Genomic DNA, 12,468 nt, shown 5'->3' on the forward strand with positions numbered 1-12,468 from the left:
TGCTTGAACCTGGGGGGTGGAGGTTGCAGTGAGCGGAGATCGTGCCACGGTACTCCAGCCTGGGCAACAGAGCAAGGCCCTGTCTCAAAAAAAACAAAACAAAAAAACTCAAATTCCACAATGAAGTTGTATCTTTGAAAAAACAATTTTCAAATAAAAAATTTCATTTAAAAGAGCAAAAAATAAAAAAACCTTACAAAGAAAAAAGCCTAGAAAGCTATCATTTTGAGCAGATATAAAACCTGCCAAGATCAAACAGTGATGGCTTCCTCAGTAATAAAAGATGATTCTGTTTCGTTACCTGATCCACCAGAGGCATCATCAAGGCTTCTGCTCTCTCTTTACTTATAAAATGCTGGGTATCAAAAAGGAAGATTTTGTATAAACAGTTCAAAACAAACTGCAACAGCAAGCAGCACTTTTCAGGGTCTTTTTCAGAGTCAAAAAATGCTTCATCTGTAGATGTGGGAAACGCAAAATGAAAAACACTGAATTGATTTAATCTCCAATGTCTACACTGAAATCACTATTACAATAACTATAATCATGAGTCTAAATAATCTAGAAATCCTAATCAGGATGAAGGTAGAACACAAAATGGGTGGCCTCTTGAAAAATGATTCCTTCTTTTAGAGTTAAGATTCTAACACTCAGTTTGGCAAGTTAAATTCCTTCCAAAGTCAAGTGGGTCATGTATTAGCAGTAGAGAATAATCTTGATTTTTAGGTTTTAAAGTCACTCCCAGTAACTGACAGTAATGCCCATTTACTTTATTCTTTCTCCCGAGTGAGTCGACTTACAACATTTTTTCATCATGCTAAAATAACACTTCACTGTCTGACAACAATGAAGTAAAAAATTCACCCTCCTTGCTTAGAACGTAAGAACCTTTAAAATCTTGTCTCTGAGCACTAGGTTGTATCTTACTGGTATCTTGTATAAGGTACACAGAGCAAAAAGTGACAACTTAACTGAAGCAACTACCCACCTGTTTTGGAGATGTTCACCTGGTTCAAGGTGTCAGCAAAAGGCTTCACCAAGTGGCCGGCAAACAGAGTAAAAAGCCCTTTCAGCTTTTCAGCAATGCAATCTGCCAAGTTGTAAAATGTCAGCAGCCTGTCCTTTGGGGCATCTTCAGTTTTAGCCCAATCAAACAGCTGAAAGGGTAAGATAGGAATATTAGTTTCTTCGACATCTTGTCACTGAAATCTGAGCACAAAAGAGAGCAAGAGGAAGAAAGCCTCACCTTGAAGAACAGGGGTCTGAATGTGACCTCGGAAAGTTTCACAACCATGGCTACTAGACAGTCGATGATACAATTTTCTGTTTTTCCAATTTCCTCCAGATCGTCCTGAAAACAGAAGAGTCCATCTATTAAGAGTACTGCTATCTAACTGTAAATTATTTTGGCAAGTACAACTGTTTACACAGCTAGATAATTCTCGGACTCTTAAATAGGGAGATAACAACTTTAGGATTTGGAGGACTGAACCTAAGCTCACCTCAGAGTGCTGTGCTCGGAAGTCCAGGGCCTCCAGGAAAAATGTGGTTAGCTGAGACTGATGGGAGGTGAGCTCTTCCTTCTTCATCACCCCAATATGCTCTTGCAAGATGCTCATAAATGGACCCATGTGATTCTACCAATAACACAGTAAAGAGATGTGCCATTTTCAAATTACTCCTAGAGTTCGGCAATGTGTGTTTTAAAAAATTAAATAACCATATTCTTCTCTAAGTGAAAGTTTACACATTTCAGTACCACCTCTCCCTTCTCCAAAGTCTTAATACTCAGTATGAATCTAACCTTCCAGCTCTTCTCAATCTGCTTGTAAGTTTTTTTGACGGCGGGCAACAGGACTCGGGGTGCAAGTGTGGTAGCCAGTGTCTTTTTAAGAGATGTGAGGCGGATATTGGCCTGTGAGGCGGAACCCATTTCGCTAGTGATTTTCTCCAAATGAATCACCTGCAGGAATATTTAAAAAACAGTGATCAGGGCCACTGCAGATCCTCACTGACAAACACACACTTACAGAAAGCCTTCATGATGACGTGCTAGTGTTTGGGAAATGCTTAGCAGCTTTTAACTACACACGGAATCCCTTCTAAAGTCAACCCTAAATATCAGTGGATAAAACTGGGCAGATACCTCTTGCCCAACTTGCAATCAGGGACGAAGACCAATGGCAGATGCAGAAGCACCCAGACGGATGATTTTCTTGGAGGAGAGGAATGCAAGGGAACACAGCAAGAGTCACGTTCTTCCTTGCTAAAAAACCGAGAAAGCTCCTGAGAGCACAGGCTTCTTTCTGTGAGAAGGCTACTTTGAAGCCCTGGCTGTGGCATATGTGAACCGGTTTAATCGTCTGCCCATTGTAATGAAGGCCTCTAATCTTGTAAATGGCAAATGATCAACACAATGAAATAGCCAGGGCTCAACATTCTTGAACATTTTCGATCAGAAACACCACTGGCACCTACCGTGTTGACAGGAAATTGCTGACCAGAAATATAAAAATTCTGCCTTGCAAGATGCCTTAGGATTAAACCTCTCACATTAGAAACAGGGCACACTAATTTCCACAAGTAATAAAAGGCAGCTCTACCAGCCCAACTCCAGAAGTCTCACAGAAGAAAAAAAAATCCAGAATACATTCTGCACAATTAAAGAAGTGAAGCACCTCACTAAAAAGTGACCCCATATTGATTTCAAGATTAAGTGGCAAGGATGACGGAAGAGAAAAAGTACACATTTAATAAAAGCGAGCACATTTTTTCAGAAATAAGACTCCTTTCAGGCGAACACAAGCTAATACTTAAAAAACAAAACCACTGAATTCGTTATCTTTGACTTTCCCCAGTCACCCCACGTAGCATGTCATGGTCACCATGGCTCACCTGGGAGAGAATACCTTCCAGGTAGGGGCTGATGAAGTGCGGGAGAGTCTCTACCACCTTCTGCAGGGCAGCCAAGGCACTGAGCAGATAGACCTCGCTGGAGACCAGGTCACTGGTGTTCTTCATTGTTGTCAGCAACGATGGCATCAGGCTAGAAACAGAGTAAGAGCTAAACCAGAGGAACTTCAAGCAGAAATGGAGACTAGGGAATGAAGGGCATTAGGAAAAAAAAAACAACAAACTATGTTTATTACATCACTATATGCCTCATAGCCTAAAAAGTGCCGTCTACACATTTCATGTGACTAAGCACAAGAAATCTCCCGGTGCCAACAGTGCGGACACAACAGTAATTTAAAAAATAATGTCTTTCATTAATTGAACACTTACTATGTGTCAGGCACTACACAAAACTCCTTGCAAGCACTGCCCTACAGAAATCCTTTGAGGTAGACACTCTCTCTCTTTTACAAGCAGCAAAGCTCTAACAGGTTAAGGAACCTACTGGCTGCGTGGGAAGGAACAACCACAGCCAGGAGCTTCGAACTTCCGTATTTGGCAGCAGACAGCAGCTTTGGCCTTGTCCACCTGGATGGGCCCCTCTACCAAGGACCTTCACCCACTGCTTTTTGACTGTACTAGACAAAAGGAAGAATGGGGGACAATTAACATCACAAAGCAGTGCATCTGAAGATAAAAAGGAAGGCTGTGCCTTTCCATTCAAATATTATTTTTTTTAAGAGACAGGGTCTCGCTCTGTTGCCCAGGCTACAGTGCAGTGGTGCAATCATAGCTCACTGCAGCCTCGAACTCCTGAGCTCAAACAATCCCCCTGCCTCGGCCTCCCAAAGTGCTGGGATCACAGCCGTAAGCCACCACACCCTGCAGGATCAATTCTTTAACAAATCCAATTGTATGCAACTTCTGCTCAGAGGAAAAAGAAAAAAGACCCCAAGGTGTCATTTTTCAATGTGTTCCAGACAGTAACAGCTCCTGTTCCAAGTCTCCAGCCACATACCTGGGAAGCTGAGGGATGGCCAGTGCTTCCAGGGTGGAGGCCACCTCTGCTATGCATAGCAGTGCACTTCCCAAGACATTCTTCTCCTCCTTTCTCTCTGGAGCAATAAGTGTCACGGCAGTGCTCAGCACTGGGACAAAGGGATCTGGATTTTCTGCACCAAAATTCTTGCATAAAAGCTTTAAGGCATACAACGCCGTCTGTCTGTTGATGGCTTGTTCTTCTTCCCCTTCCTTTTTCTTATGCTGCACAATGGCCAAAAGGTCTGGAACCAGTTTCAGGAAACGGTTAACCTGAAGGGGACAGCCACAATCCCCCAATCATTAAAGCTGCAAAAAAAGCTTGTCTATTTTCCCATTGTCATGGCTTGAGATTGTCTAAATGGAAATCAGACTAGGGGGTCCTAAGCCATAGTCACGTTAAGCAAAATGCATGTTCTAACTAGCTTTTCACTTACACAAAGAACCTACTGATTTGGAGTAAAAGGGACTTAGAATTATGCTAAGGCCAAGGCCACGTAAGCTCCATAGTAAGTAAGAATTCCACTAGGCTGAAATTCCATTTGAAGCACTCTTATAACACAAATAACTCCCGTTACAATTAACATCACATTGTAAAACACGTCATGGTATTACATTCAGATAACAATAATATACTTCAATTTTAAACTGTAACACTGGAGAAATTGAAGGGAGTCAAATGCAGCTCTTTGATAAAGTGAAGTCTAGAAAATAGGTATGTCCCGGGTCTTCACTCACTACTGTCTTCTTCCAGGATATATTCTGCTGTAGCTTGTTATTCAAAAGGTCCAGTGCTTTCCGGCGAACAGATGGCAGGGGATTGCCCACCAGCCCTCTGATGACAGGAATGAATGTCTCTGTGGGCAGCAGGGCATTGACCTAAAGAGAAGTTTTATATTTAACATGAAAAGAAAAAAAACATGAAAAGAAAAAGATGAACTTCAATTAAGACAGACTGATATCCATTGCACACCACCAGGTACAAGGCACCTTCCCACACATTTTCTTATTAATTCTTAGAATAACCTTTCAGGTAGGCAGTGCTAACCACACACTTTCAAGCAAAACAAAAACTCGACATTAGGGGGAAATGTCAACGCCATGAAGCTAAATCATTTAGCTAGATTTGAACAGCAATCCTAATTTCAAGGCCAGTGATATGCAGGTAACATACTTAATATTTTAATTTTATTGCACTTGAATAAAGTAGTACATTATATATTACATGGCTGAGTTATTAAAATATATGACGAACGTGTTCTCATAACTGGTAGGGAAAGAATTTTTCCAGACAAATTTATTTCTAGTCATCAAGATATTATTTTCTAAGAAAAATCTGAGCTTCATTATATTCATAAATGGAACTGCCAAGTTTATTTTTAAAAGCTTTAAATAATTTCACAATAATATAAACAGCAACGAAACAGTAATTCTGGGGAGAAATGAAAACCCACCTTGTCTAAGAGGTCGTAAGCTTTACTAAGGAGCGCGCGCCAGAACTTCGCGGTGAGTTTGTCTGCGTTCTTTTCCACGGACTGTGCGACAGCGTTGATATAGCCGAGAACGGTCTCCAGCAACCTGGAACACGGAGCGTCGCTCAGCAAACAGCGGCTGAAGGCACTCAAAGAACTCACTCATGTCTATCTCATGCTAAATGTTTTAAGGAGAAATTAAATAATTCTGTACTAAATTATTTCAAAAACTACTTGGAAAGAAAGGAAGCGAGGGATTACTGTCATAGAGAGAGATCACCTGGAAGTAAACAGGCACTTCTGTGCAAAAGTGTTGCCCTTGCTCAGACTCTGTGAATAGGCAACAGATGCTGAAGGCGTTTCAAGAGCTCACGCATATCTATCTCATGCTCAGTGGGCCTGACTGTGCTGTCCAAGTGGGGTGTTCAGGGAGTTATGGCCCTAGGTTAATGGCAGATGTGTGTGTGTGCGCATGTGTGCACACATACATGCAAGCACACAACATACAGGCACACACACAATACACCATTTAAAGAGAAATATTAATACAAATGAACATATAACCCACATCTTCCACATTGCTAGGAGACATAAAAAGACTACAAACTTCAAATAACCTGTAATTAGAAAAACACACACAAAATTCCAACACAACCACCACTGGAGCTCCCCCTACTGCTGCCAGCCTGAGTGGGGAGCTAGAGGGGAGAGTGGGGACATAGGCTGCCACTGCACAGCAGAGGAGGGGAGAAGAGGGCTCAGACAAAATCAGCTCTGGAAAAGGAAAGTCCTACACGTAACTCTGAAAGTTGGCCCACAGGACTGGAGCTCAGCAGCTTACAATCCTGCCTATAGGGCAGGCACTTTGCGGTGGATGGGGCAGGATGGTGGCCCTGGGAATGCCAAGCATCCAGGGGGTACACAGCAAGGCCAGGAGGCACTCCCTGAGGACATGGGAGTGAAAGGAAAATTCCTGCACCCAAATATATAATGGCAGCATATGGATTATAATCCATAGAAGAAAGAATTCATGAGCCCATAGAAATCAGGGCCAGATTAAAAGATCCTAAAAAGATATGGCAACTAAATACAATACGCAAACTTGAAATGGGTCGTGAGGCAGAAACAAACGTGGTGTAAAGGACACCCTGGGATCACTAGGGAGACTGGAATATGAACTGTAGATTCGATCACTGTGTTGTATCAATGTTAAATTATCTGAATTTGATCAATGTAATGTGGTTTTATAAGAACCTCTCTTATTCTTAGAGACATAATGTATATGACTTACTTTCAAATGGCTCAGAGAAAAAACCCTACGTAGGGAGAATGCTGAAGCAAATGTGGCAGAAAAGTATTACCAAGCGGTGAACCTGGCTGTAGGCTACATGAGTTTTCTGTACTATTTCTCCAGTTTTTCTGTAAGTTTGAGTCCTTTCCAAATAAAAAGTAAAAAAAGAAAAGTAAACACACCTCTCTTCAAGGCCTTTTAAAATCTCAGGACCACCACTCTCAACCACCTAATATTTAAAGAAGATGTCATTAGAACAGTATGAAGGTCAATAATAAAAGTCATTTCAGTCAGCTCAGTGAAACACAGGTCATTCACTCAGACTTCCCACAGCACCATCTTCTGACATTATTACAATTTAAGCAGGTTCATATCATCCCCATTATAATAATTTGTTTTAATTACATTTTACTGGCAGTTATCTGAAAACTACTACAAAGGTTCAGAAAAATACAGCAACCAACACTCAATGACCCACTACCTAATTCTATGACATGCTGATCTGCTGAGCTCATGTATCATTTGTTAAGAAGCTAAACATTACAGATTCAGCTGCAGTCCCCCAAGTACTGCTCCTTGGTCCTATTCTCCCACTACCCCAAGCCCCACAAAGACAACCATCATTCCAAATCTGCTACCTTTTCAAACAGTACATATCATGGAAAAACGTGTTTTCTTAAAAATATGTATTTGAGATCTATGCATGGTGACAACGTTCTAGTTCATTCATTTTAACTGCATATGATATTCCTCTCTAAATACAACTCATCTATCCATTTGCCTCTGTTGCTAGATGTTAAGTTTATGTCCATTCTCCCCCCATTTACTAATAATGCTACAGAAGAACATCTTTATTTCCTTTGAGCATCTTGGCAAGTTTTTATAGCATATATGCCTAAGAAAGGGAACGACTAGATCACAGGAATGACTAGAGCCTTCAGCCTCATGGGATCCTGCCAACTGCTTTCTAAAGCGGTTGGAACAACTCGCATTGTCTGCCACTACGTACCCACTCCCTGCTATTAACAACTTTTTTAAAAACAGTTTTGCCAATTTGATGGGTATCACACTTAATCACATTTCCTGTTTACTGGAGAGGCTAAATGACGTGTATATTTTAATTGGCCATTCGTGATTCCTCTTCAGTGAATTAGTATTCTTTGTCAGTTGTTCTAATGGAAATTGATGCCTTTTGATTTATAAAGAGCAATAATCTTCTCTTAGGCTGTGACTTTCTTTTCACCTTGTTTACGGTGCCTTTCTATTCAATCAAATTTTAAAGAAATTCTTTTCTATCCTCTGGTCACAATAATGTTCTCCTTGATTTACTTCTATACATTTGAACTGTTGTTTTTTCCAGTAAAGCTTTACTCTGCCTACTGTTGTCTTTTGTATAAGGCGTGACATCAGACTTTTCCTCAAGTGGAAAGCAAATCATGGCAGGGCCAGTACTTGGACCGTTCTCTTCCCCCATTGCTTTGTAAAAGTATCTGCTGCACTTCTTACCTCCACCTGGGTGTGCTTCTGGGCTTACTGTTCAGTGGCATGATCCCTCTGACTAACCCTGCAACACTGTCCTTTGCCCCTTACAGTTTGGTATCGATGTAACAATATGATTTCTTAAAATGATATAATTGAAAAAGTACATTAAGTTTCTAGACTAATCTGGGCAGATCTGGCATCTTTAAAGAGCGAGGCTTCTGATGCGTGAACACAGGGTCTCTCCATTTCTTCCAAGTTTTCATCTGTGTCCCTTAATATCTTGGACATTCCCCCATAATATTCGTGCACATATTTTTGTCAGGTTTATTGTTGGTGCTTTACAAGTCTTTTTTTTATTTTTATGTTTTTATTATACAGGAAATCTTTTTTTGACTGTTTTCTAATTTGAGGAATAATAACATTATGTAACAGTGTGTGAGACTAATGAGTTCAGCCAGCTTGCTTGATATAGATCACAACCTACACCGATCTCTAGATAGTGTCTACCCTGCTCTCTCTCAAGCAAGCTCACTGAACTCAATTATTAGTTCTAATGGCTGATTCTCTTGTTTCCGGATTCTTACACTTCATCTCTTTTCCTGAATAGAAACAATGACAGAGGGCATTCTTTCCCTAACTTTAGCGGGCACACCATTAATAGTTCATCATCAGGTATGATATAAATCACAAGCTTCTGATTGTCACCTTTATGAGGTCAAGTAATTCCCATCTATCCTGTACTGCTGACAGGATATTTTTTCTTAAAGTGTGAATGAGTATTGAATCTGCTGCATTATTTCTCTGTAAAAAGTACAACGGTCATGTGGTTTCCCCTCTTCATCTGTTATGCATTATGGTACTAATGTACTTTATAGTACTCTAATGTCAAACCACTTTGTATTCCTGGTCATGATATTCCTTTCTTCCTTTTCTCTCATCGTTCAAGCAAGTTTAATACACAAACAGAAACGTACACAAATCATGCATGCAGAACTCACTATATCCAGGTAAGAAAGGCTGGGCATGGTGGCTCATGCCTGTTATCCCAGTACTTTGGGAGCTCGAGGTGGGAGGATCGCTTGAGGCCAGCAGTTTGACATCAGCCTGGGCAATATAGCGAGACCCCATCTCTAAAAATTAAAGTTTTAAAATTAGCCAGACGTAGGTGGCACACGCCTGTAGTCCCACTACTTGGGAAACTGAGGCAAGAGGATTGTTTGAGCCCAAGAGTTCCAGGTTGCAGTGAGCCAGGATCACTCCATTGCGCTTTAGCCTGGTACACACAGTGAGACCTGTCTCAGAAAACAAAATAAAATGTAGGCAATTTACTCTCCTGGTAGACACTTGGGTTGTTACCAGTTTTGGGCTGCCATGAAGAATGTTATTAATATTATAAACATTCTTGAAGACTTTTTTGGTGTACATGTTCATACACTTCTGGTGGATACACAATACTTGAGAATTAAACCACAGAGTCATGGAGTTTACATTATGTTCAATCTCAGTGGATCATGACAGTTTTCCATGGTGAAATGTACTTTCTTCCCCTATTATCTTTAAAGGCATGCCTCACATTTTCATGAGCCACTTACCAAACTACTTTCACTAGTTTAAAACATACTTCCCTTGGAAACAGCAAAATCACTTTACTATAAACATTTGAAGAACACATTACCTTTTTCAGAAAATTATCGGAAGACAGGAGCTGAGACATGAAGGACACTGACAAAAACTTAAAATGCCGCAGCTGCTTGCTGGTGTGCTTCTCCACGTTAAAAATCTGTAGCGTTTCTTCTTGTGATTCACTCTTATTAGACACTGCTTTGGGAATGGTTTCTGAAACAGCAACAAAGTAAGTGACCTCACTCATTTTCACCTGAATCCTTGGTACAGATACATTAATAGATATGACCTTTGAAATACAGGATGGTTACCGGGATAACATTTTCACAGAGAAATTTGTCATTCTATTACCTCCAGTTTCTCCTTTTCTAAATTAGTGAAAAATGTGAGTGTATTTATTTGCCAAGAAAGTACCCAACAGCCCTGAGAAGTGGGTGTTTAAGGCAAAAAACAAAAGAAAACAGGGAAACAGGACAATCAACAGAAGGAGTCTCTGAACTTCCGACTGCAGGTGTAGATTTTTTTATTCAATGCATCCAATGTAAACAGGGTTGGCAGTGCAGTGTCTGGAGTGACGCCTGTGGTGGTCCCCTTAAAAACCACTATCCTAGAGAATGACTTACTGCGAAGACACTTCCTTACCCACATCACCACATATAGCTCTCCAGGGACCTCTCTAGTCTGTCCCTGCCAAACCTGAGCTAACTACAGGATGGGACAAGTTACTGCCTGGCCAAAAAGGGATGACAGGGCTAATGGCTGGCCATGCAGAAAATTATCTCTGCGATGCTCTTAGTACCTTCTTTCTAACGTGCCTTGTTGTTCTGCTTCGAAGGGTAGAGAACTAAGAACTTTCAACACGTCAACGCTTTCTTAATGAAAAAAAAAAAAAAAAAAAAATTTTTTTTTTTAGGGATGGGGTCTTACTAGGTTGCTCAGGCTGGTCTTGAACTCCTGGACTCAAGTGATCCTTCCATCTCACTCTTCTGAGTAGCTGAGACCACAGGCCAACACCATCACACCTGGTTTCATCAACCTTTCTAAGCTAGCCTCAGTGGTGCTGCAATTAGTGAGATTTTCTTCAAGGCTCTGCTGTATGGTACAATTTCAGTATTTCACTACCACTCCTTTGGTATCTATTTTTTCTTTTCATGTGAATATCTCCAGATATTTTAAAGAGAAGCTGAGGGACGGCTAACGAAGTCCTGATCATTTACAGTCATTTGAACCTAACTCATCCTGGATATTGGTCACATTCCAAAGCTAAGACATCAGCGCAGGGCACAGAGGTATAAAAGACAATGTGTGAGGAATGGCAAGTGGAATTCCTACTGACTATTTTCCATAAGGATTCAAGAAAGTACACCATCAAATTAAAATGATTGACTTACTTTAAAAATCCTTCTGAAAATGTACTAAGTACAACGTGAGTTATCTTCTGCTTCGCTTTAGCTTTCAGATTGAACGGTCAGTGACCCTCGATCTACGCTTACCTTCTTTTTCCTCTGGCAGCTTTAGTAAGTACTGGAGAATTTTCATCAAGCTTTGTATCTGATGCTGGACACTAAATTCACAACAGACTGAAAACCAAAATTCAGTGTCTGCTTCTAAAATAGCATCCTGTGCAGAAAGAAAAATGTAACAAATCTGTACTTACGGAATTGCAAAGGCATAATTTCAGGACAACATGCATTTTGATTTCTAGCAGAACAGAGTATATTACTTTATTTAGAGTAGGTCAAAATCTACTCCCAGATCCCATATCTAAGAAGTCATTTGAAAACGTTCCTTGACTTATCCAAACCGGGCTTTTCTAAACAATCACCCGTGTCTGTGTCTTACTGACTGCAGGGACAGGGGCGCTCTTCCATTTCCCCCACACTGCCTTCAAAATCACTTTCAAGAGACACTGTTTCATTCTCTTTAGCCATACTCTGCTGGGCTTAAAATAGAACCACGTGTATGGCACCAGTCCTGTTTCTCAGAAAAGTTAACTTGGCCTCAGAAGACATTTTGCTACAACTGAGGATATTCAGAGTGCTATGGACTCTGAATGCAATTTTTTAAAACGCCAAAAGCCTTTCTGAAAAAGGTTCTGAGCAAAAAGGTTCTAAATAACACACATTAAGCATCATCAGTCCCATGTTTAAACTGGACAGTATCATAAAATCTTTGTGAGAAATCACCATTTTCCTTATCTTCCCACCCTAGGTTCTGACCTTTTCTCCATAGGCAGCTGCCAGCACTGTTTTTGTGACATACTGTTCAAAAAGCAAGATGAGGAGAACCCAGAGGAATTTTTCTGCACTCAGCGTATCAACAAGTTGAACGAGGATGGGCAGGCGCCTGTGCTCCGGGACATGTGGCAACGCATCCACAAACACATTAATGATTTTTACCACAATCTCTTCAACGTTTCTTGTAACTTCTATAGAATCTCCACTATCAGACTGCAAAACAGCAAGCAGAGACAACGAGTAGGTGCAAGTAATTCTCCACAAAACAAGCTTTAGGTGGATAAGATAAGGCTTTGATGTGCCCCAAGAAGTTACTGGAAGAATAAATGAATTTATATTTATATGTATAAAAAAACAGGGTCTTTCTCTGCGGCCCAGTCTCAGGTGCGGTGGCGTGATCATATCTTACTGCAGCCTGGATCTCCTGAGT

The 12,468-nt window shown here is 40.7% G+C and overlaps 1 protein-coding gene across 3 annotated transcripts in view; it reads right to left on the reverse strand.

The window, feature by feature from the left end:
- HEATR1 (HEAT repeat containing 1) overlaps positions 1-12,468 on the reverse strand; it is a 58,483-nt gene that overhangs the window by 5,228 nt on the left and 40,787 nt on the right. For all 3 annotated transcript variants that reach the window (XM_017526603.2, XM_017526601.2, XM_017526602.2), the window contains exons 30-42: positions 12,021-12,251; positions 11,295-11,421; positions 9,854-10,014; positions 6,879-6,925; positions 5,388-5,511; positions 4,672-4,812; positions 3,914-4,206; positions 2,896-3,046; positions 1,805-1,963; positions 1,503-1,637; positions 1,247-1,351; positions 989-1,157; positions 302-456 (exon numbers count right to left, since the gene is read on the reverse strand). In XM_017526603.2, coding sequence (XP_017382092.1) covers positions 302-456; positions 989-1,157; positions 1,247-1,351; positions 1,503-1,637; positions 1,805-1,963; positions 2,896-3,046; positions 3,914-4,206; positions 4,672-4,812; positions 5,388-5,511; positions 6,879-6,925; positions 9,854-10,014; positions 11,295-11,421; positions 12,021-12,251 — 1,998 coding nt within the window. The remainder of the gene's footprint in view (positions 1-301; positions 457-988; positions 1,158-1,246; positions 1,352-1,502; positions 1,638-1,804; positions 1,964-2,895; positions 3,047-3,913; positions 4,207-4,671; positions 4,813-5,387; positions 5,512-6,878; positions 6,926-9,853; positions 10,015-11,294; positions 11,422-12,020; positions 12,252-12,468) is intronic.

Source organism: Cebus imitator, unplaced genomic scaffold (assembly GCF_001604975.1).
Source record: "Cebus imitator isolate Cc_AM_T3 unplaced genomic scaffold, Cebus_imitator-1.0 Scaffold42, whole genome shotgun sequence".
Lineage (NCBI taxonomy): Eukaryota > Metazoa > Chordata > Mammalia > Primates > Cebidae > Cebus > Cebus imitator.